At 61.9% G+C, this 23,390-nt stretch overlaps 1 protein-coding gene across 1 annotated transcript in view; it reads left to right on the top strand.

Annotated features, from left to right (window-relative positions):
- Positions 1-22,711, top strand: part of Kdm4b (lysine demethylase 4B) — a 68,134-nt gene extending 45,423 nt beyond the window's left edge. Inside the window, exons 9-23 of the mRNA XM_090340523.1 lie at positions 3,515-3,711; positions 8,930-9,031; positions 9,298-9,479; positions 11,904-12,289; positions 12,362-12,482; positions 14,143-14,321; positions 14,669-14,891; positions 15,135-15,211; positions 15,392-15,447; positions 15,534-15,642; positions 19,045-19,230; positions 19,323-19,487; positions 19,574-19,693; positions 20,791-20,883; positions 21,344-22,711. Of these exons, the coding sequence (XP_090196649.1) occupies positions 3,515-3,711; positions 8,930-9,031; positions 9,298-9,479; positions 11,904-12,289; positions 12,362-12,482; positions 14,143-14,321; positions 14,669-14,891; positions 15,135-15,211; positions 15,392-15,447; positions 15,534-15,642; positions 19,045-19,230; positions 19,323-19,487; positions 19,574-19,693; positions 20,791-20,883; positions 21,344-21,520 (2,373 nt within the window). The 3' untranslated portion in view covers positions 21,521-22,711. The remainder of the gene's footprint in view (positions 1-3,514; positions 3,712-8,929; positions 9,032-9,297; positions 9,480-11,903; positions 12,290-12,361; positions 12,483-14,142; positions 14,322-14,668; positions 14,892-15,134; positions 15,212-15,391; positions 15,448-15,533; positions 15,643-19,044; positions 19,231-19,322; positions 19,488-19,573; positions 19,694-20,790; positions 20,884-21,343) is intronic.
- Positions 22,712-23,390: the final 679 nt, after the last annotated feature.

Below are 23,390 nucleotides of genomic sequence, written 5' to 3'. Positions count from 1 at the left end.
CGGACCCGAGGCAGTTCTTAAAGCTGTGACAGGACTCATCATGGGCCTCGTGGGCAGGATGAGAAGGTGTCCCCTTGGGGACTCATGACCCAAGTGAGGACACAGGGCCAATGCCCAGCACAGCCCCTCCCTGCCCTGGTCTAGCAGAAGGCCCTGCAGGCTCCTGGGGCTGTAACTACACTCGCTGAACCTCAGCAGGCTCAGCAGGCTGTGGGACCCTGGTGAGGTCCTGAGTGGTGACGTGCAGGAGTGGCCTCCCTGGGCTAGTTGCAGCATGTGGCTGTCCAGTGGCCAGTGGAGGAGGTCGTGGCCGTGTGTTGCCCTTGGCTGTGGGGAGAGGGCAGCCGCTTCTGCTTCCAGTGGCGCTGGCTTTGTGTCTGTGCCAAGCGCGATGTGGCCAAGTTGACTCAGACTTTGAAAATGTTGTGCTCTGGATTTTATTGCCACATCACGGAATCTAATCTAAACCTGATGCTTTGTGTCACAACACCTCAAACCTCCAGTGAGGGCCTTAAAGACACATTCAGTGCTGTGTGAGCCTTTGAAGGCCATAGAGAGTCTGGCAGGGCCATGTCCTTCTGTCTAGAGATAGTTTCTTCCTCAGTTGCTTGCTTACCTATGTTGACTTCCTAGCCTGAGCTCAGTCTCAGTAAGGAATCTAGTCTGCCCCCTGCCAAAAAAGAAAAACCCAAATTTGAGAAAGCCATACTCACCCCCAAGGCTGCATGTCTCCCTCTGCCTCAGGCCAGGCGTGGTTCTTGGGGGTGACCCGTTAAGGCCCAGGTAATTGACATCATTCCTCTCGCTGAGTCCAGGGTCACAAGTGCAGCAGAGCTAAAGGGAGCTGGGTCTCAGGCAGAGCACGTGAGATCCACAGCTGGGGTTGGAGCTAGCTAGAGGTGGCGTGGGGCGCCTCTGCTATGCCATCCCAGGCCACAAGGGATGACGCACAGCTCCCTGCAGACCCCCGGCTGAGTGGATGGGCAGATGTGGGGAGAGCAGGAGCCAGATACCACGCAGGGCAGATGGGGCTGTGTAAGCTTCCACATGGGCTGCAGTCACCTGTGTAGTACACAAGATTCTGGCACAGCAACCCATGACCACACCTTAAATCGGGCTGGCAAGTTTCTCTAGGTGTGCTTTGTTTTTCTGAGTCTGGGGGAGAGCCAGCGCCTTCTGCATGCTGAGCCATGCCTCTAAACTCCAAACTTCCTGCAGAGCCGGGTCCTGTGGCACTCACCTCACCGAATGTGTGCCTGTGCTGACAGCTGCATCTGTGCCTTGCATCCAAATGCTACTGAGAGCCATAGCGGAGGGAACAGTCAGGGCTGTGCCAGGGACCATGTTCAGGCCAGGCAGGGCTCATGCCAGTGAGCCCAGGACAAGGGGAAGCAGAGGCAGGAGGGTGTTGAGCTCTGGGCCAGCCTGGCCTACATAGCAAGTGCTTGGGTCTAACACCCAAGAGGCAAGTAGAGTGATACCTCACTATTCCGGAAAGGGTCTAGGGTGCCAAATAATTTGGAGCTGTCTAGTTCCATAGCCAAAGAGCTTGGCTGGAGTGGTGATGGGTCTTCATGTCCTCATGAGCCAATCTTCGCTGTATTGGTGGCCATGCTTTCTGGATTTCCCTAGAAATCTGAGAGATGACAGCAGCAGCCAGGCCCAAAACAGCTTGTTTGGGACAAAGGGCCCAAGCCCCTCTCACCCCTGCTCTTTCATCTGGGCCCTATCTTGGAGTGAGGTGGCCTTCTTCATTCTTCCAGGCTCTTGGACACGTGGGGCAGCCTGCCTAGCACCTCTGTGGCTGGGTCCTTGGCTGTGTTATGTGTGGCACGTGGATGCTGGTGTGTCCGCCCTGCTCCCACCCTGCACCCCTGAGGGCTCCCTCATGTCTGTTGTGCACACTTGTTGGCCACTTATTTGGGGACAGGAGGAACTGTCAACCTCAGTTACTGCAGCAACATTGACCAGATGTGCCACCCAGAGGGAAGGGGGCCTCGTGGGGGACACAGTGGAGACAGATTGCACCATTTTCCCGTAGTGGGTGGGATAGGAGTTCTGTCATTAGCCTGTGACCACTATTGCCCCTGGGGTGTCAGATGGAGACCACCCTGAGACTTCTGATGAGTGTCCTCTCCACCAGTCTGAGCCCTCCCCGTGGCCTCAGAACAGCTCCTCATGGAGGCCTGATGTAGGCCAGGGGCTGCTGGCCCTGCCTGGCTGAACCAAGAGGCTGTGGTGGCAGCCTTGGCTGGCTCTCCTCAGCTGTAGTGCTGATACAGGAGACCGGCCACCCCGCCTCCACGCGCGGGGCCCCCTGATGGGGTGTCTGTGGGACTGCCCCCCCCCTGTGGCCCCCTTACCAGTGCTGAAGGACCTGCCACTGTGGACAGGCCTGTTCCAGGCTTCAACCCAACCCAGGGCACCAGCCTTGGGCAGAGCCCATGCCAGAGGCCTGGCCAGGCCAGGCTGGTTCCAGGCCACAAGATGCGCTCCACCAAGCACACCTGCCCCACGCGTGCACCCAGGTGCTTTCCCTAATTACTTGAGAAAAAGCAATTGCGGGGCCGCGCCATACAAATCCCTTAAGCCATGGGGAAAGGGCTCGTGGCTGGGCTGGCATCCGAAACATGGGCGCCATCTGTGCCCCCACCACTCGGTGGCCAAATTGCACCGCTGGCCTTGTGCAGTTGCCAGGAACTGAATTGAGTTTGCTGGGAATCACTGGCCCAGAAATATTCCTCCTGCTTGCTGTCCCCACCCGCAGTCCTGCAGAGGGTAGTGCGGGAGCGAGCGGGGCTGCAGGGATGCTCCACAGACTCCCCCATCTGCAGATCCCATTTGAGGACTTCCAAGGCAAGAGGAGAGATGTGGAGAAGGGGTGTTGCCTCATTCTATCCCATCCCCCTGCTTGCCTCTCTGGAGGCCGCAGGGACAACAAAGCAGCTTTACCACCACACTTAGGAAACAGGCTGTTGGTTTGATGGGGAGGCAGGTTTGATGTTAGGGCTGGGGTGCTAGCCTGGGGGTTGGGCCTGCTAGAGTGTCCTGCAGAGTACCCTTAGCAGAGACCTGACTGTCTCCCTTCGTGGGCCCTCACTTGCCTGCCAGCCCCTGCCCCAGTGTTGCCCCTCAGAGTAGTTTGGCTATCCACTCCCATGTCAGCCAGCCATGGAAGAGCAAGACCTGGGCCGGTTGCCAGAGCACTCAGGGCCCTGGGCCAGGCCCCACCCTGCCAAGAAGGAAAATGGCTGCTTTGCCCCTACGCCCAAAGTATTGAGTGTGGCCAGGTCTCCTGAGGAGCCTCTGCCCTCAGGGGACTGCCGGCTTTGTCCTCTTGCTGACCCTCCCAGGATGTCTGAGACAGCCCAGTCCCACTTCTGTGTGCCTGGGCCATCTCGACTTAGCAGCAGCAGCCGAGCTCTTGCCCCATCCTGTCGTCGCGTGGGCTGGGCCGGGGCCAGGGCTGCCGGCTGCCCGCGGTGCTGCGCTCAGGGCCTGTCCCCCTCCACAGTGCACGTGCCGGAAGGACATGGTGAAGATCTCCATGGACGTCTTCGTGCGCATCCTGCAGCCCGAGCGCTATGAGCAGTGGAAGCAGGGCAAGGACCTCACCGTGCTGGACCACACCAGGCCCACGGCCCTGAGCAGCCCCGAGCTCAGCTCCTGGAGCACCTCGCGAGCCTCGCTCAAGGCCAAGCTCCTCCGCAGGTCAGTGGCCCCGCACGGCCTTTCCCCACCACTGTCTCCTCACCCCTGCTCATGTCTCCCTTCCCCCTCCTCGTCTCTCTTCATGCCTTCCCTGCTGAGTGAAAGCACATGCTCTTGGCTGCTGACCCCTTCAACGCCTGCCACTCGGCAGAGTCCCCGAGGCTGCCTTCTCCGCTGGGAGCGTGTTCCCCGCTTGTGGGCGCCTGTGGGTCATGCGGTGTGCAGCTCCACACACCGCAGAACACGCTTTGTGTTTCCTTGGGGACCCATCTGGAATGAGCCTGGCTCTGGGCCCCCCGTGAGCCTCGGTCACTTGGGTAAACCCCTGTCTACCACCCGTCTGTTGGCGAGCTCTGTGGCTCTGGACTGCTCGGCTCGCAGGTGGGCTCTTTCATGGCTCCCTTTGTTCCGTGGCCTTTGATTTTCTGCTCCATGGGTCCCCGTGAAAGGCAGTCTTGTGGTGGCTGCTCCCAGTGGGGACTCTGCCTGGACATGAGATTTGCATAGTAGTTAATTGATTGTGCCTTGGGCTAATTGGTCAGCAAGGGAGATTGCCAATAGCAGGCACCAGTGCTGGGATGCTGGGGATTAGACTAAGCTGGCTAAAGAACTGGAGACGCCAAGGCGGTTCACCTTGTCCAGAACCTTCCTCACAGGAGCAGCGGAAACCCCTCCCCGTAAGCCGGAGTCACGAACTGGTTCCTTTCTGGAGCACCCGCCCTCGCTTCTGCTTCTGCTCCCCCTGCGAGCTGGAACAATCAGCAGTGGGGCTGAATAGCAAATGAAGTCATGTTCCCAGGGATGGAATCTTAACGCCTTCAGTATGTAAAATAAGGCTGATTTCCTTCTCCGTCAAGGAGGGCTCTTCTGTAGAAGGGCTGTGAGTCTCATTGAAAGCCTCCACCTGTGGGCATTTATCCCCTCTCTGGGAGCCTGTGCCATCCATGTGGCCATCTCCATGCCCCAGCTGTGCCAACCCAAGGCTAGGCCTGGGGGTTCCTCCACAGGGTGCCTCAGGGTGGCACAGTGGCTCAGGCTCTGCCCCCCAATCAGAGGCCTATGGGCACATCCCAGGCTCTGCAAGGTGCTGAGCAGTGCCCCTGGCACCCACGCATCACGTGCTAATGGCACCCACAGTCATGACAGCCACATGTCCCCAGATGTGGCAGAGTCCCTTGGCTGGGATCCAATGCCCTGGAGTAAAAAATGGTGGGAGGACACCAGGCCCTTATGCTGCGTGTCTATGGCCGCCACCCCAGATGTCTGTACAGCCACAACACCTGAGCTTGAAGTGGCCCATCATGACTGTCCCACTGCCACAGCCCACGTCTCTGCCGCTTCTCCTGCCCATCTCGCCGCCTCTGGTTCTCACTGTGGCTTTGCAGGATCATGCCACGGGTACTAGCAAGGCAGATAGGCAAACGTGTACCCTTCCTCCTGGGCCCAGCTGCCAGCTTTGCCAGCTCTCACCAGCCACCCACATGGGAGTCTTCTCTCGTGCCACCAGCCAAACCCAAAACAAATCCCCCCCAGCAGCTTTGGCCACCCAGGGCACACCCATGGGAGGGAGCAGGCCAGCCTTTATTTTCTGGCCGCCATCAGGCTCCAGCAGTACCCGCCCGGCTGAGCATTGTCACCTCACCGTGGCCGGATCCTGTCTGCAAACCAGCTTGTCCCATATTGCCTGAGACAGGGCCTGTGAGCCCCGAGGAAGCTGGAGCCAGGGACTCCTAGAAGACTACCATTCTTTTCTCCTCTTTTTCCTTTGGTGGTACTGAGGTTTGAACTTGGAGCCTTGCTGTTGCTATGGGCAGGTTCTTTTCCACTTGAGCCATGCCTCCAGCCCTTTTGTGAGCTGAGGTTTTTGAGAGCCTTGCTTTCTCTCCTGGGCATGCACTTGTACCCTGAACTGTCTGATTCTGGCTTTTTGGGCATGGCCAAAATGGCAGGCATGCACCACCATGCCCATCTGAGATGAGGTCTTACCCGACCTTCTGTCCAGGCCGGCCTGGAGCTGTTTGTTACCCTCCTAGGCTCAGCCTCTCACTGAGCTTAGGATGACAGATGTGGACCATGCTGCCCTCTGTTAGTTCAGCGGGGACTCTGGGCCTGTTTTGCCCTGTTGGCCTTGAGCTGTGGTCCTTGCAAACTTGACCTCCCAGATAGCTGGTGAGAGACACTGCGCCTGCCCACTTTGGTTGATGGGGCTCTAGCATGCAGGTTCTTGCTTGGGAAACAGAGAGCAGGGTGGGTAGGAAGGAAGGAGAGCCAGGGAGAGGAGGCCATAGCCAAAGAACTGTGGCCAACAACTGTAGCTCTGCCAGTTCTCCCCAGTAGTAAGATTCCCCACACTGGAAGGGCTCGAAGCCCTCCTTGAGGCTGCTGGGCAGTACATCCCTCCACCTCCGGCCACGGACGACCCTGTGATAGCCACTTCCTTCTGGAATGTTTCTGCTGGGCTTTGCATGTTCAGCCCGGCATGCAGAGTGATCTTACACCCCATGAAACCAGAACTGTTGGAGGCGGTTAGGAGAGGCCACACAGCTCTGCCAAGGGGCCCTGCTTGAGGAGACAGAAAGTCTGGGAAGCGAGCGGACCTCGATAACAGCACCTGTACAGATCCTACATCTGGTTCCCCAGGAAGTAGAAGACCTTTCTGTTAGCATGCTCCCTCACGCAGCCACCACCCCGGCCTCAGTATCCTGCAGAGTGCTATCAGCTGCCTCCCGAAACATGGAGAGTGCAGTGCAGAGCAGAGGTGGGCATAGGAAACTGGCCAGGAAATCTCCAGAGGTCCCAAAGTGAGCCAGTGGAAAGATGACGGATCTGTTGGCAGAAGAGGTCATATACCACAAGAAAGGAATAAGGCCTTCGGCAGTAGAAGCGTCTCCCCCCGGAAGGGGTATCACCCAGGTTGCCTGCCAGCTGCCCAGTCTCAGGCATCACCTGCTTTCATAGAAAGCTGCAGCAGGATGTGTTCCAGCCAGACAGGAGTGGAAGTCTTGAAGACCACAGGATGGAGGTGGATCCGACCAAGGAGAGACAGAGGAGGTCAGATTCCACCCTAGTGACCTGGATGGCTGCCGCTTGACAGAGGCCTCCAGAGCCATCGCCAAAAGCAGTATCACCCTGCATAGCGGACCGCAGCTGAAGGAGTTGCTTGCAGAACAACAAGCGAATGAAGCCTGTCACCCCAGCATGAGGCTGGCCCGGGAGTGGGAGTGGCAGGGATGTGGCCCAGAATTCCACCCGTGGGGCCTCACAGTGGTCAGAAGGGTGCTTGACACGTCTGTGCAGCCTCCTGAAGAGAAGTCAGGACCAAACAACATGGCAAAATAAGGAAATCCAGGGACCAGAGATGTCAGAGGTGTAGGCCCTGCACCTGGGAGGGGCCTTTGTAGGGGGTCTGTGGGCCTGTGGGGGATGCGATAACTTCCTTAGCCTGTCTTCCTGTCATTCCTTGACCTGCCGATGGTGCCCTGCCCTCCCTGTGTGTTGGGGTGCACGCGGGCGGTGAGGCTGCACAGGCGGGTGCCGGTCCCTGGCGCCCTGGGCACCATGGGCAGCAGGTGGGCACCTTGGTGCTCTGTGGTATAGATGTGAGGCCGGGAGGCCCTGGTCCACTGAAGGAGGCCTGGGGCAAGCGCAAGTGGCTGCGGGGCCAGCTGCATGGTGGGCATGGGCGCGACCGGTGAGCCAAGGCAGCTCAGGTGGGCATCTGCCTGTGGGAGCCTGGCCTGCAGCCCCCAGACAGCTCCTGGCCTGGCAGGGTGCCCTGGTAGAATAAAAATTGGCAACCCCAGTGCTCAACCCCAGAGCTTTGGGGCATCTCTGCACTGAGGCAGACTAAGGCTGTCTGCTCTGTGGCAGAGACTGCGCTGGGTGGAGCAGCGCTCCAGGACTGGCCCCTATGTCCCCTCCCCTCCTCCTCCCCCTGCCAGCGCCTCTCCTGCGTGCACCCCGCCCTGTGTGTGCACCCCGCCATGCCTCTGCCTGCGCACCCCTCCCTGAATGCCACCCCTGCTTGCTGCTGTGGGTGTGGGTCATCTTGCGGGCTCATGCTGCACATGTGTAGGCCCTCCCCGGGGGACACGCAGCCTCAGGGGGCAGGGTTCATTCAGGAAGAAGGGCCCCCAGGGGCGCTGCCCACAGTGCTGTCAGCCTGGCTCCTGAGGAGTTTGGGGGATTCTTGCTGGGGAGGAGACAGACCAGAGACAGGCCAGAAGGACCCACCCACCCCTACCCATCGTTGACCTAGCAGCAGTCGGGAAGCCCCGCCCCCTTGTCAATCTAAAAGCAGCTTCTGTCCTGGATAGAAGGTTAGTTCCCAAATGCAGGTTGCCCACTTTGCCTTCCTTCCCTTTTGCCTAGGCTGGGGCTGAAACCCAGAGCCCCAGCTTGCCTGGCAAGTGCTCTTCCACTTAAGACATACCCCAGTATTTCTAATTTTTTTTTTTCTGGTCATTGGGCTTGAACCTGGGGCCTGGGCACTGTCCCTGAGCTTTTCTACTCAAGGCTATCATTCTCCCTCTTGGAGCCACAGTTCTACTTCCAGTTTTTGCATGATTAATTAGAGATGAGTCTCACAGAGACTTTTCTGCCTGAGCTGGCTTCAACACATGATCCTCAGTTCTCAGCCTTCTGAGTAGCAAATATTATAGGTGTGAGCCACTACTCAAAAACTGAGCCTAGATCTTTTTTTGTTTATTTGTTTGTTAGTGCCCGTATTGGGGCTTGAACTCTGTGCCTGGGTGCTGTCCTTGTTCTTTTTTTGCTCAAGGCTAGTCCTCTACTACTTGAGCCATAGCTCCATTTTTGGCTTTTTGGTGCCTGGGCTGACTGTGAACCACCATCCTCAGATCCCAGCCTCCTGAGTAGCTAGGATTACAGGGGTGAGCCACTAGCACCCAGCTTTTGATTTCATTGTTACTGAGAAGTAGCTGGGCGAGGCTGTAGTCCTCAGGCTGAACGCCTTGCCTGGGGCAATCTAACTTGGGGCCTCCCCTGCAACCCCCTAAGAGAGCAGCACATCCCTGTGCCCTGTGAGCAAACGCAGCCTGGGCCGGGGCAGTGCTGTGGAAGCCCTGAGCTGGGAGGCCCCAGGGCGAGCCAGGATGGGCCAGAGACCCGAGCTCAGGTCCCGAGTAGAGAAGCCTGGAGTGTCCTGGAGGCCTGAGCAGAGCTATCAGACAAAAACCCCTGAAAATTTACATTCTAGACAAATTAGTCTGAAAGAAAACAGACACTGGAGAAAGACTGAGGAGGAGAGGAAACCCAGTCTAGAGAGGAGGCGAGAGCAGACCAAAAAGCCGGGGCTGGCGTAAGTGTGTCTCCCTCGCCCTCCACCCGCATCGCACGCAAGCCCTGTCCATCGGCTCCCCGTGTGTCCTGCCCCACGCGGGCTCCAGGAGCCCCTGGGGTCCACTCCTACCCGCTCAGTGTTGGTCGGCACCCATCTCCAGTTGCCATCACCACCCGCTTGACTCCGCACCACCCCATCCCCTCCTCACCCCAGCCTCAGCGGAGGGCCCAGGTCCAGGCCCACGCGCCTGCGCCACCATCCGCCTGACGCTTCTCCTCCCCCAGGTCCCACCGGAAGCGCAGCCAGCCCCGGAAGGCCAAGCCTGAGGACCCCAAGTCCCCAGGGGAGGGGCCAGCTGGTGCAGCCCTCCTAGAGGAGGCCGCACCCGAGGCTGACCCGGAGGAGGACGACGAGGAGCCTCCGCCAGCGCCGCAGGGCCAGGTCCGCGAGGCAGAGGGCGCAGAAGGTCAGTGCCAGCAGGTCAGGGGCCCTCCTGACCTCCTGTGTCCTGAGATGACCTTGCTAGTCCTGTTCTGGGGGGTGGGACGCCGAGGAGGGGCAGGCAGGGGCAGGGCACCTGTGGGGGCCATGTGATGGGGATGCCACATGTCTGTCTCCAGAGACCACAGGGGGTTGGCAGAGGGACATTCCGGTGCACCTGGCCACCCTGCACTCACTCACTGGTCTCCCGGCCAGAGATGCAGGACACGTAAGTGGTGCACGTGCCAGGGTGAAAAGCAGAGCAGCCAGCGGTGGTTCACAGGCAAGTAGTGGGCACCGTGCGAGAAGCTCAACACGCAGCAGCAGGATCGCAGTTCTCAGCCACCAGCCGTTTAAGGAAAGCATCATCTTCACAAAGATAAGAAAATAGCCAGATGCCGGAGACTCACACCTGTGATCCTAGCTCCTTAGGAGGCAGAAATCTGAGGACTGAAGTTCAAAGCCAGCCAGGCAGGAAAGTCCATGAGACTCTCTCCTCTTTTGGTTTGGGCCAGAGACAGGGACTGAAACTTAGTATCTGATTCTTTTCCTCCTGGGCTGATAATGTTCTCCCACCAGAGCCACACCTCCAGTGAACCACCGAAGAGAAGCAAGTGGAGCTGTGGCTCAAGAGATAGAGCACTAGTCTGCAGCAAAAAAGCTCAGGAGGGGCCAGGAGTCTGGCCTAGTGGTTAAAGTGCTTGCCTAGCATGCGTGAAGACCCTGGTTCAATTCCTCGGTACCACATACATACATTAAAAAAAAAGCCGGAAGTGGTGCTGAGGCTCAAGTGGTAGAGTTCTAGCCTTGAGAAAGTCCAAGGACAGTGCTCGGGCCCTGAGCTCAAGCCCAGGACTGGCAGAAAAAAAAAAAAAAGTTCAAGGATAGCACCCAGGGCCTGAGTTCAAGGCCCAGGATCAGTACACATCCACACAGAAGACTTAAAAGTAACCCCAACAAGAACATGATGTACCTTGGAATAAACACAGGCAGGAAAGAGCCCTGGAAAAGGAATGACAGCCATAGGTGCAGGGCAGAGTGGGGGCCAGGTACCCGGGGCTCTCTGACCCCCAGGATCCATGTCCACCACCTGCTGCCATCACAGTTGGGCCCAGCAGTCTGTGGTGAGGGTGTGGGTATGGATAATCCTGTTTAGATGCCAACCCTCAGCATCAAGCTGTCTGGGCCATCGGGGTCCAGACAGGGCCTCAGAGCCCAAAGCCCCAACACATCAGGATGTGTCCCCCTCTCAGGGCCTGTGTGTCCCCTGTCTCAAAACCAGGAGACCAGACAGCTCACCTGCCTGCCTCACCTTGTTACAGCCAGCGCCCTCTGGGCTCCAGTGGCTGTGTCTGCCCAGCCTCTTCCTCAGAGCAGTGTGGGGGTTTCTCTCTCTGCCTCTGACCTCTGGCCTCCCCCTAGAAGAACCCCGTGGTATCCCAGGTCATGGTCCTGCCACCTCCCCCCCCCACTTGCCACCTTAAAAAGCTTGTGTGCTAAGACAGAACTTGGAGGCTTGTCAGCACACGAGGTTAGAAGTGTTTCTTCAGGCTCATTTTTTTGTGTTAATCTCAGCAGAATGATGAGAATTGATCACACTAGCTGTGAGGAAGGCGGTGCTCACTGCCCACAGCCAGGCGAGGGCAGAGGAGGCCCGGCAGAGAGGGGCTTGGGCCCACAAGTCCTTCATCCTTGATCTGGGTCCCTCCACCAACGCCCATCCCCACCCTGCCTGCTGCCCCGGCTGCTGGTTCTAGCTAGCAGAGGAAACAGTGGCTCTCGTCATGGAATTCATTGAGTCGGCCCTCTCTCTCTCTGAGAGCCGCAAGTGGCCACAGGCAGACAGTGGAATGTCCATCACAAGAAAGGGACAGGAAATGGGTCTGCGCTGATGTGAGCCAGGGACCCCACCCCTCACCCCTGGGGACCCCAGCTTGGACCTCCTAGGGACCCCGGGCTGTGCCTTGGGTGTCGTGGGAGGGAGTGCGCCGTGGACAGAGCGCATGGTTCCTGTGGGTTGCATGAGGCCGCCTAGGCCTTCGGGAGGAGAGCTGCACACACTAGGCACAGAGTCGGCCAAGTGGGGCTGCGGGGCCGACAGGAGAGGCCCCCCTGGGATGCGTGGCTGGGATATCCCTGGAGAGATGGCCAAGCCAGGTCCTGCGATGTGGGCTGCTAAGTCTGTGCCTGCCTTGTGACAGGAGCCACCCCAGAGCAGCACGTGACCTCCCAGTGTGAGGGCTGCGGGGCACAGGGGGCTGGAGGACCCAGGTTCTGTCACATCCGCTCCAGGGCCGGCATGGCAGTGCTGTGTGGGGCACAGGGCGTTGTGTCAACGGGCGCCTCACCCCCCACCTGCCTGTCCCAGTGGCCCTGACGGCCCCTGCCTGGCCTCTTCTCTCCCGTGCAGAGGACGGGAGGGGCAAGCTTCGGCCCACCAAGCTGAAGAGCGAGCGGAAAAAGAAGAGCTATGGCCCTCTCTCGTCCCCACTGCTGTCCCAGCTGCCGCCAGCCCTGCCAGCCCCGATGCCCACAGAGGAGGCTCTGCGGCTGCCACCCCCATCCGAGCCCTCGGCCGCCGAGGAGGGCCCCTCGCCTGTGCCCCTCAATGTGGTGCCACCCGAGGTCCCTGGGGAAGAGCAGGACAAGCCTCGGCCCATCATCCCCATGCTCTATGTGGTGCCCCGGGCCAGCGCCACCCCGCCGGACAGGGGCCTCGGCCCCGGCCCGCAGGCCGCCCCCATGGAGCTGACGGGGCCCCCGGAGGAGACCAGAGCCCTGGCCAGCGAGGTGCAGGTGGGTGGCCCCTCGCTCGGCTGGGGTCCCGGGGGGCAGGGGCAGGGCCTGACCAGCAGTGCACTGTTTCAGGTTCCCTCCACCTTTTCCAAGTTAAAGATGGAAATCAAGAAGAGCCGGCGCCACCCGCTGGGCAGGCCGCCCACCCGGTCCCCACTGTCTGTGGTGAAGCAGGAGGCCTCCAGTGACGAGGGTGAGCACAGGTCCCGCCTTCCCACCCCACACACACGCATGCCCCTGTGGTGAGTGGCTGGCGACACTCCTCTGAGCAGCCGTTCCACACCAAGCGGGCACCTCTCCACCAGCCCTTCGGGCCCTGGGGCACACAGAGGCCCCCGCCCCTTTCCCTTTGTGCCTTCGATGTGCCCGCTGGCATCAGGGGACATCTCTAGTCTCCCACACACCACCCACGGGCTCCCGCAGCCCTGGGCCTGGCAGTGCTACTGGCCACCCCTTCCCTGCCCCTCAGGCCCTGCAGGCCCTCCTCCCCTCCTCACCCGCTCCCATCCGGTTCTGCTCTGCTGAAAGGCCTGAAATGCCGTGTGGCCAGTGGCAGGTAGACGCCACCATGTGTAACTGTCATCAGCTGGGCAGGGGATAAGTAGCCTTCCATGGTCTGTCAGGAAGAGCCAGGGAGCCGGGGCCTGGCTGTGAGGGGGAGTCAGAGATGCCGAGATGCCCAGGGGTCAATAGACGATCCGGGGTGGGCAGCACTTCTTGCTATCATCAGACATAGTCCCCTAGCTGCTCCCCCACATCCCAGCCCTGGCAGCCTGAGCTCTGTAGCCAGCCTCCCTGGCTCCCTTCTCATTCCAATCCTTGCCCTTGGGGCACACACAGAATGCCACTGTGTTCTGGAGGATCTGTATCCAGTGTGCCACCGGCAGTGGGCATGTGTGTTCATGTGCCAGGATTGGGCATCACCAGGAAGTCTGGTGTCCCCATACCTGAGGTCTGTGCACGGCAGTGTTCCCCTCCGGTCTCGGGGTGCATGCCCGGGGAGATAGCCTACAGGGCCTCGTGCATTGGTCTAAATAACCAGCAGTGCCAGTCTGTCTTCAGGCACGCTAGGGCTGGGGTGGGGTGATGGGGTTGCCACTAGAGGACCCCCCCCACTGCTGGCTACCAGGGCCAGGGCCTGTCACCAGCGCCAGCTCAGCTTAATCCTCAGTTGGCCCTCCACACCAGCCTTTTATTCTTCTGAGAGAAGAATATCCTCAATTTCATTTGTCTTTAAGCCAGACTTTTCATCATCTTCTGCACCTTTGAGAGCTGTTGGCCATCCACCGGCTTCTTTCTTCCTGATGTAACTTGGGGGCTAGAGCAGCAGCGAGCTGGCAAACAGTGCCCAATAGTGTGGCAGCGCCCCCACTGCCCATGGGCTAAGGAACCCTTGGTGTGCCCACCTGTGCCTAGAACCCCATGCAGTCCTGGGGCCCTGGGCCCTCTGTGGCTGAGCCGGGGGCACCCAGGCCCCTGCTCCAGGCAGGATGGATTTGACTGAGGTCATCCTGAGGTCTCCTTGACTCCTCCACGTGGGCTGGCGAAGTGCACCCCTTTTCTAATCTCAGTCTGAGAGCTTGAGGCTGAGGAGGGGGTGCTAGCTGTGCTTCTCTCAAGCAGGGGGGGCCTGGCACCTGGAGGGGGCCATGACCACCTTCACTGCCTGCTGGCCCTGCTCGGCCCTCCTCAGTTCCCCACCACACTGGCAACTCAGTGCTCAGTGAGCGCAGCTCCAGGCCAGGGGAGGGGCCCAGGCTCCAGGGCTGGGAAGGCGCCAGTGTGAGGGACCGCGGCCTGCCCACGACATGCTCTCAGGGCTCCATCCCTCCCCACCCTGCCGTGCACTCTAGAAGCGTCCCGGTTCTCTGGGGAGGAGGACATGCGCGACCCTGATGCACTGCGGTCCCTGCTGTCACTGCAGTCAGAGAACAAGGCTGCCAGCTTCCAGGCTGAGCGGAGGTTCAATGCAGCAGCCGCCCTCACCGAGCCCTACTGCGCCGTCTGCGCCCTCTTCTACCCCTACAGCCAGGTGAGGCACCCTCACCTGACACACGCACGGTCCATGGGTCCCTGGTGCTTAAAGGGCCACGGCCTTCTCCTGGGACCTTGCCCACATCCATCTCCCCAAAGCCGGCAGCAGGGCCAGTGGGGTAATAACACCCCCCGCCCCCAGGGCCCAGGGGTCAAGGGGCTGTGCTGCCTGGCACCTCTGGACTAGTTAACCACCCACCCAGTGATCCCAGACCAAGGACTATGGGAGGTTAGGGGGGTTCGCAGGGGACCCTGGAAGGCTGAACAAGACAGGTGTCCTGGAGCCGGGCAGAGCCCCGAGGGGCGTCTGGGGATGGGCTTGCTGACAGCGCCCTCCTCCCGCAGTCTGTACAGGCAGAGAAGGAGGCGGCCCCAGGCCTCCTCGGGGAGGGCGCCTCTGCCCCACCACCTTTCAGGAGCGGCCAGCGGACGCGGCCACTCATCCCAGAAATGTGCTTCACGTCCAGTGGGGGGAATACTGAGCCGCTGCCCGCCAACTCCTACGTGGGCGACGACGGCACGAGCCCGCTCATCGCCTGTGCCAAGTGCTGCCTGCAGGTCCACGCCAGTGAGTGTCTGGGCCAGGCGGGGTGTGGGGGTGAGGAGATGCTGGGGACCCCCCTCAGCAGGCTGGTGAACAGAGCAGGTGTCCTGGCTGACCTTCATGGCAGAGCCCCTGCTCCACACAGCCTGCTCTGGTGGCTGGGAGGGACACAGCTCCAGTGCGGGGCCAGGGCGCCCCAGGCTGAGGATGGGCTTCCAGGACCGTCTGCCGACCTCGGCCCCATCCTCAGCACCCGCTGTCTGGCAGGTTGCTACGGCGTCCGGCCGGAGCTGGCCAAGGAAGGCTGGACCTGCTCCCGGTGTGCGGCCCACGCCTGGACTGCGGTAACTCGCCCCGCGTGCACCGTGGTGCTGGGCCCCGGGTGGTCCTCTGCCTGAACCAAGGGACTGAGCTGGGCCCGGGTCCCGTTTCCCTTCACCTGATGGGTGGCCCTGGGGTGAAGTGGGAGCCGCAGGGGGGCGCTGCGGTGGGGTGGCCTCACCATCACCCCCTCTGACCCACAGGAATGCTGCCTGTGCAACCTCCGTGGAGGCGCGCTGCAGACAACCACCGAGCACAGGTGCACCCTGCCCCCCCACCCTCGCCCCTGCCCGCCCGCCCTGCCCAGCCTGCAGTGGGGGCCTCGTGACACCTGCCCTCCCGCAGGTGGATCCACGTGATCTGCGCCATCGCCGTGCCCGAGGTGCGGTTCCTGAACGTGATGGAGCGTAACCCAGTGGACATCAGCGGCATTCCCGAGCAGCGGTGGAAACTGGTGCGGCCCCAGGCCAGTGGCCTCTGTCCATCCCGCCGCTCCCTCCTCCCCCAGAGCCGGGCAGCTCCCCCAGCATGGCTGCCAGGCGCACAGAGTGCAGGGAGGAGCCGTGTCCACCCTGGGCTCCGCGGGCCCTGAGGCCACGCCTACCTCACCCTCACTGCCACCCCCGCCACTTTCTACCCACTGTGCCTCACGGCCACCCTCCATCTTTTGTTTTAATCAGTCCTGGGGCTTGAACTCAGGACCTAAGCACTGCTCTTGGGTTCCTCAAGGATAGAGCTCTACCACTCGAGCCACAGCACCACTTCCAGCTTTTTCTGTGTATGTGGTACTGAGGAATTGAACCCTGGGCTCCATGCCTCCAGGAACTCTACCACTAGGCCACACTCCTAGCCTAGCCTATTTCTTGTATTCTCTCTGTGACTGATGTGTTCCACTAAGGATAATGTCTGGGGATTCATCCAAGGACCATCTGAAAGGGGCAGCATTTCCTCCTCTTCATGGCTGGATAATATTCCACGGTGTAGCTGGACTTCATGCTCCTGTCTTTGTGTCTGTGGTGGCTGCCTGTCCCCTCCCCCTCCCGTTCCCCCCTCCCCCACAATGTTAGGAACGCTCTCGTGTATCCCGCCCAGTGGGCACCACAGGTGCTGACCTCTGGGCTGGTGCCAGCCCGGGCTGTGGCTGGCAGCTGGACCTACTCACAGACCCTCACGGTGCTGTCGTTTCCTGTGTCCCCATGTGGCGTGTATGGTGTACCGGGCCTCTTCCGCGTGCCCGCCAGCACCCCGTGCACTGTCAGGTCTTCTGGCTCTGGTTTGCGTCGTCTTGGTGGTTTGCGTGTTGGAGTTGTCAGGTTCCCGCTGGTGATGTCTGTGCTGAGATGTGTTCCGCGCCCAAGTGTCACTTGGTTTTTGCCATTAAGGTGTATGTCCTTGGTCCCTCAGAGGCCCTTTTAGGACCTTGGCCGGGTGTGGGCCTTTGCCAGCTGGCCCCAGCTCTCGTGAACGGCAGTGGCCCCGCCTGGTCCCGGGGGGGGGGGGGTTAGACAGACCCCGCTGTCCCTGTGCTGCAGCTTTCCCACCTAGAGGGAGGGGCTGCCTGTCTGGCACCATGCTTGGTCCAGGCAGTGGCAGCAAGAGCATCTGGGGGCACCCTTGCCCTAGCCATCTGGCAGGTGAGGAGTTTGGGACCTGGGTCCAGGCTCCTGCTCTCACTGTGCCCCTGTGCCCAAGGCCCTTGGGGCTCCCACCAGCCACAGAGGTTCTGTGTCCCCGCCCAGGCAAGTCCCAGGAGTATGCAGCTGTTGGTTGTGTTGGCTCATTTATCCCCACAGAGTAGGGTAGAGGGGACAGCTCCAGGGTGCCACCTTAGTGGCCAGCAGCTGTGGCCAGCACCAGCCTGCCATGTCCTGCATGCTGGGCATCCCAAGGGGGTGGTGCCAGGCCCGGGAGCCCACAGGGGCAAGGCCACCTGGCAGGCTAGGTGGGGGCTGGCAGGGCCTATTTGGATGTGGTGGCTGCCGCCCGGCCTGGCACAAATGGGCAGTTGAGGGGCCACAAGCTGCAGGTGACGCCGCGCAGCGGGACGGCAGCCCCCGCGTGGTGTGAAGGCTTCATTTTTCAGGTGGAGTGGTAGTGCAGGGCCCCCGCCACGCAGCCTCCTCCCCAAGCTTCACAGACCATCTGATGTTTCCAGCCAGCAGCCTCTGCATCGCGAGCGCTTGTAACGATGAATTAAGAATCCTTTTACGCCAGGCGCGCTTGTACTGCTTAATGGAGCGAGCAAGCGGCGCCTTGTTAACTGGTGCAGGCCCAGCGGGCCCCTGGGCTGCCTCTCCCGGTCTGCTTGCCGCAGGAGCTGGTGTGGGAGCCCTTGACATGGGGCGCTGGGCCTAGTGAGGCACAGGCAGGTTGTGGGGTGTGTGGCCGCAGGCAAGGTGCCCTGGTGGCTTGTGGGGGTTCTGGAAGCTTCCTGGAGACTGAGCAGAGTGGCTGGAGCAGCAGATGGGAGCGGGCAGCAGAGCCAGCTTTGCCTGTGGCCCACAGTGATGCTGCAGGTTCAGGACTGCGGTCAGGCTTCTGCTGGGAAGGGCTGTCCACCCCGCAGGAATGGGCCAGCATGGGTTAGTGCAGGGGGCTGGGCAGTCCAGGGTCCTGTGAGGATCCCAGGGCCCCTCCTGCCCTCCAGGGCTACGTGGCCCGTGAAGGGGAGGATGCCAAGGACAAGCCTCTGCTCCCGGGCTCTCAGGGCTTCTGTCCCGTGGAGGTGGTGACTGTGCAGCCTTGGCCCAATTCACAGCTCCTGACATGGGGGAGTATGGTGGCCTCACCCCTGAAATGGGGAGACAGAGCAAGCACTCCCCAAGTCCAAAGGACTCGTGCTGGGCGCAGCTGCAGCCGAGGGAGCTTTGTCTTCGGCCCTGATGGGTGGCAGGGTCCACGCACATGGGCCTGGGTTGTGGCCCGACACCCAGGGAGAGGTGGCTCTGCCTGTTGCCTGTCCAGCAGACCCTGTCCTGCTGGCGAGAAATTAGGTGTTGGCAGCTTAATAATGAGACCTTGTCACCATCGACCCCTGGCGCCTGGGTGCTTCTCTGCAGAGGCCTTGCTTACCAAATGGCCTGGGCCTCTATCCAGGTTGAGGCAGAGCTCTTCCTCCTAGCCTTTTCTAATGTAGTATATTCAAACTGTGCAGCCATCACCTGCATCGACTTCCAGAACATTCCGTCATTACAATAAAAACCCATCCCCACCAGGTGCCAGTGGCTAATCGGGAGCCTGAGATCTGAGGACTGAAGTTCAAAACCAGCTGGGCAGGAAAGTCTGTGAGACTCCTATCTCCAGTGATCCACCAGAATGCTGGATGTGGAGCTGTAGGTCAAAGTGGCAGAGTGCTAGCCTTGAGTACAGAAGCTCAGGGACTGACTTGAACTTGCGTTCAAGCCCCACCACTGACAAAACCTTCCCCGTGAGCAGCATGGACCCCTTCCAGCCCGCAGCCCCCAGGAGTCCGCTGCCTGTCTCTGGACGCACCTGTTCTGGATCTTTCCTCTCCGTGGAGCTGCATATGGCAGGGCCTTTTGTGCCTGCTTCTCCCCCAGTCCTGTTCCTTTGATGGCAGGCCGCCACCACCACCCCGGCAGGAAGCTCCTAGCAGCTTCCCATGCTGTGGGGGCCTGCAGAGCCCTGCGCATGGCTGGGCTGGGGGCGCTCAGGTCGCGTGGACCCCTCCTCACACAGGGCTCTTCCGGAAGTCTTCCCCCCCAGGGCCAGGCCATTTGGTGACTCTGTGTTCCACCTGGCTTTGGGGCCACTGCTAGGAGGGTGTGGGGTGGGGCGGAGGGGCTCCCGCCCCAGGCGGCGAGCCCGGGGCCCACTCCATGCCTGTGCCCCGCAGAAGTGCGTGTACTGCCGGAAGCGGATGAAGAAGGTGTCGGGCGCCTGCATCCAGTGCTCCTACGAGCACTGCTCCACCTCCTTCCACGCCACGTGTGCCCACGCGGCCGGCGTCCTCATGGAGCCCGACGACTGGCCCTACGTGGTCTCCATCACCTGCCTCAAGCACACGTCCCCGGGGCACGCTGTGAGCGACCCTTCCCGCTGCCCTTGCTGCCCCGCCCCCTCGCTCCCCGCCCCGCCGCCCTCCTCACGCCCCGCTGCCCCTCCCTCCCGCAGGCACAGCTCCAGAGGGCCGTGTCGCTGGGCCAGGTGGTCATCACCAAGAACCGCAACGGGCTCTACTACCGCTGCCGCGTCATCGGCTCCAGCTCGCAGACCTTCTACGAGGTGAACTTCGAGGACGGGTCCTACAGCGACAACCTGTACCCCGAGAGCATCACGGTGAGCCTCTTGGCCCCCTGCCCAGTGGGTCAGGGAAGCAGCCCTCACGGTGCCCTCCTCGCCCTCTCATGCCTTGCTGTCTCCAGAGCAGAGACTGTGCCCGCCTGGGGCCGCCCCCCGAGGGTGAGGTCGTGGAGCTGCGGTGGACAGATGGCAACGTCTACAAGGCCAAGTTCATCTCCTCTGCCACCAGCCACATCTACCAGGTAAGCGGGGCGCACCCCAGTGGCAGCCGTTGCTCCTGTGCCTGCCCGGCTGGTTTGGGTTTGAGTGTCAGAGATGGCAAAGTGCCCGCTCCTGGCGTGTTCAGGCGTGTGACTTCAGAGTCCCTGGGGCCCGCCCCTGCTGCACCGAAGTCCCTGGTGGCACCTCTCCCCATGGCCTCCTTGCACAGCTGAGCCTGACGGTCCCCGCTGCGGGTCCCTGGAGGCCCCTGAGAGGTGCTGCCCTCCAGCAGCCAAGTCAGTGTGGCTGTGACCCAATCTGTGCCCTCGGGGCAGCCCTGTCCCCATTGGCCCGAGAGCCGTGGGGTCCTGAGGATCCGGCTTCCACAAGGGGGGGGGCAGAGGCAGCGTGGGAGGCTGTACCGGCTCTGGGAGTGGGGCCAGATCGAGGGGAGCTGGGTCTGCCAGGCTCCCGGGCGGGCAGGCAAGGGTGGGGGACCTCATGCCAGGAGCACTGTGGGGACCACCAGTGCCCCTGCGCACAGGAAGCAGAGCCGGCTGAAGCCGCCCAGACAGGACGTGGGGTCCAGTGCTGGCCTGGGGCGTCCAGCCCACACAGAGGCCATGGTCTGCACGGGGCTAACAAGGTCCCAGTGGATTCCCTCTGCTCTAGCCGGAGGGCAGGCGCAGGGCTGCAGCCATCTTTCCATATGGCAGGGCACCACTCTGGTGTGCTGGGGACAGCAGGGCTCCTCACGTGCACCCACTTTGTGAGTGGCACCAGCACCCACATGCTCTTGTCAGCATCCTCCTGGGTGAGGTTGTCACGTGAGGCCTGGGGCCCAGTGCCCTTGGGGTCTGTGCTTCCTTGCCGGGCATCCAGCCTGGGTGGGAATGTGTAGGGCAGGAGGCTGTGCTCACCTGCCCACCCAGGGGTCCCCCAGCTCCACAGTGTGTCCCCTCTGCCTGTCCCACTGTGTCCCTCATCTGCAACTGGTTTCTGAGGGAGAAGCGTTGGCATCCGCCACCTGCGAGGGCGTGGCCCGGCCTGGGGCAGCGCTGGGGCGGATGCCAGCCGAGGCCTGCCTGGCCGCTGGGGACCGCTGCATGGGCTGCCCTGAATCGTGCCCCACCCACAGGTGGAGTTCGAGGACGGGTCTCAGCTGACGGTGAGACGCAGCGACGTCTTCACGCTGGAGGAGGAGCTCCCCAAGAGAGTGCGGTCCCGGCTGGTGAGTGACCCCATGGTGGCGGCGGGCGGGCGGGCAGGCGCCAGGCCCTGCCCTCCTCCTCAACCACACCCCGGACCCGGCCCAGGCCTGGACCCAGGGGCAGAGGGTTTAACTCTGGTGAGGCCGCAGCTGAGCCGGACGGAGCTCCACCTCGTCGACGGGAGTCCTGGAGGTGGCAGGGCCAGTGCTGGCGCTCGAGCTCTGTGGCTGTCCTTGATTTTCTTTGTTTCTCCTGCTGACCAGACCCTGAGCTCTGGGTGGCAGTGGGAGAGGGGAGGAAGCTGGTGTGGTCAGCCTGCGTCCTCTGGGACAGCCAGGAGCCATCGGCCAGCCAGCCATGGGTTGCCAGGGCCACCCGCTGCCCCTGCTTGGGGCTCGGGTTCCAGTGAGAGCCAGGGGTGGCCAGCAGGGTCTGGTAGCGCTGGGCAGGCCGCGCTAACCCCTCTCTGGTCTCCTGCAGTCACTCAGCACCGGGGCGCCACAGGAGCCCAGCTTCTCAGAAGAGGTGAAGGCTGCCAAGCGTCCGCGGGTTGGCCCCCCGCTCCCTCCCTCCGAGGACTCGGGGCGCAGCCCGCACTATCTGGCCTGCATGGAGAGCCTCCTGCAGGCGCAGGGCCGGCCCGGAGCCCCCTTCTAGGACGGCGCTGCAGCGGGCCCCGTCGGCGGCCTGGGCGTCTGCTTGCTGTGAATTTCTGCCCTGCGCCACTCCCCGCTCGGGTGACCCGGGGCACAGGGCCCTCCGGGGCACAGGACAAAGGGCATGGCAGCCTGGACTCAGGGAGCAGGGCCAGGCTCGGCTGTGGCAGGGCCATGCCACCACCTCCGCCCCGGGCCCTGTTCTTCTCCAAAAGGTGCTACAGCTGCGGCCGGCGGCGGTGCCCAGCAGCCTAGGCCACGCCCCGTGGGCCAGCCTCGCTCCCCTGCCACCAACAGCCCGGGCTGCGCCCTTGGGGGAGCCTCTCTCCCCGCCGGGAACAGGAGCCAGGGAGAAACCCAAAGCTGTTTTCTAGATGTGTGGCTTTAACACCAAGAAGCGAAAGGACGTCGGCGGTCTTTCTTCTCAGCCCCGTGACGAGCGGGGATGAAGCGTGCGGTTCTGGGGTCTCCCATCTCCTCGCCGACTGAGCGGGCAGAGACGGACGGCGCCCCAGCTCAGGGACACAGGGCGGCCTGGGAGTGTGGCACTGCCCTGGACAGCGGTGGCCGGCTCTCTGCTGGGGTCCCCTGTGCCCACGTCCTGGAGAGTGGGGCCTGTGCCACCCCAGTGGAGGCAGTGGGGCGTGGGGAGAAGAGGCAGGCCAGGAGGTGGCCCGCGTCCATCTGCTCAGGCACAGATGACAAGGTCACCACCCCCTGTGTGACCTTCTGCATGGACAGAGGTGCCTCTGCCACGCAAGAAGTGTGGTGGAGCAGAGAGGAGTGACCCTGGCTTTACTGCAGGCAGGGGAGGGCAGCCAGCCAACGGCCTGCACCCCTTGGCGCCCCCTGCCCAGCTTCCATGTCAGAAGGACCTGTGGAGGTGGGGGTGCCATGTGCCCAGGGTCCTGGGGCAAGGAAGGGGGCAGCCAGGAGCCGCGTGGCAGCCTGCACCCACGTTTGAACGCTATTTATATTGTAAAGAAGGACAGGGGGCCACGCTCTGGCAGCCTGCGGGCCTGGGTGACCAGCAGAAGCCACCGCAGGGGTCCACGCAGGTCCCCGAGACGCCTGTGTCTTATTTTGTGCAAAAGCAAAATGAAACAAAACCCCACCACCCTGTCTTCCCCAGGCAATGCAGGGCGCGCTGTGTCCTCCCGACCTCCCGCCATGAATTAAAGGCTCTTGAGCACTTGGAGTTCTGCTCTGGTGTGGGAAGTGTGGTCATTCCCAGCCAGGCTGGCCAGCGGCAGGCAGGGGGTCAGCCGCCCTGGGGGGTCTCCCTGGAGAAAGTGTGCAGCCAGCAGCCACGGGGTAGAAGGGCTGAGATGGACAGAGGGAGCCCCAAGGAGCCCCCTGCCCTGTCACCCTCTACCCAGCTCCTGTCTGCCACCCTGGCGCCCTGGGAGCCAGGGGGCCCGTCTGGTGAGTGGGCAGTGGCCCGTGGTGGTGGTTAGGGTGTTCTGTGAGGGAAAGGCTGGATCCCAGACAGCCACGGCCACAGCCACGGCCACGCCGCCGCCACCACCCTGCACAGGGCTCCACCCAGGTGACGGCTCAGCCCTGAGGCTGCAGAACAAGCAGGGAGTGAGGGCCAGAGGGGGAGGCGGGGCCTTGACCCCGAGGGCAGTGGGCAGAGGAGAGAAGGATGGGACTCAGTGGTTCCAGGTGACCAGGAGCGGGCACCACTGGTGCTGTCCAGGGCTGGGAGGTGGCCTGGGAGGCCCTCTACTTGTCCTGATAGTTTTATTGGCACCCAGTGCCCCTGACATTCATTTGCAAGGGAAGCCAGCCTCCAACAGCAGCAGTGCTGTGTGGCTGCTATGGAGACCACTGGGCCTGCACCCCTAACTGGACCCTCAGTGTCCTGC

This window comes from Megascapheus bottae, chromosome 1 (assembly GCF_031878675.1).
Source record: "Megascapheus bottae isolate mThoBot1 chromosome 1, mThoBot2.hap1, whole genome shotgun sequence".
NCBI lineage: Eukaryota > Metazoa > Chordata > Mammalia > Rodentia > Geomyidae > Megascapheus > Megascapheus bottae.
Note: the sequence above shows the minus strand (reverse complement) of the source record. Positions and strands in the feature narration are given on the sequence as shown.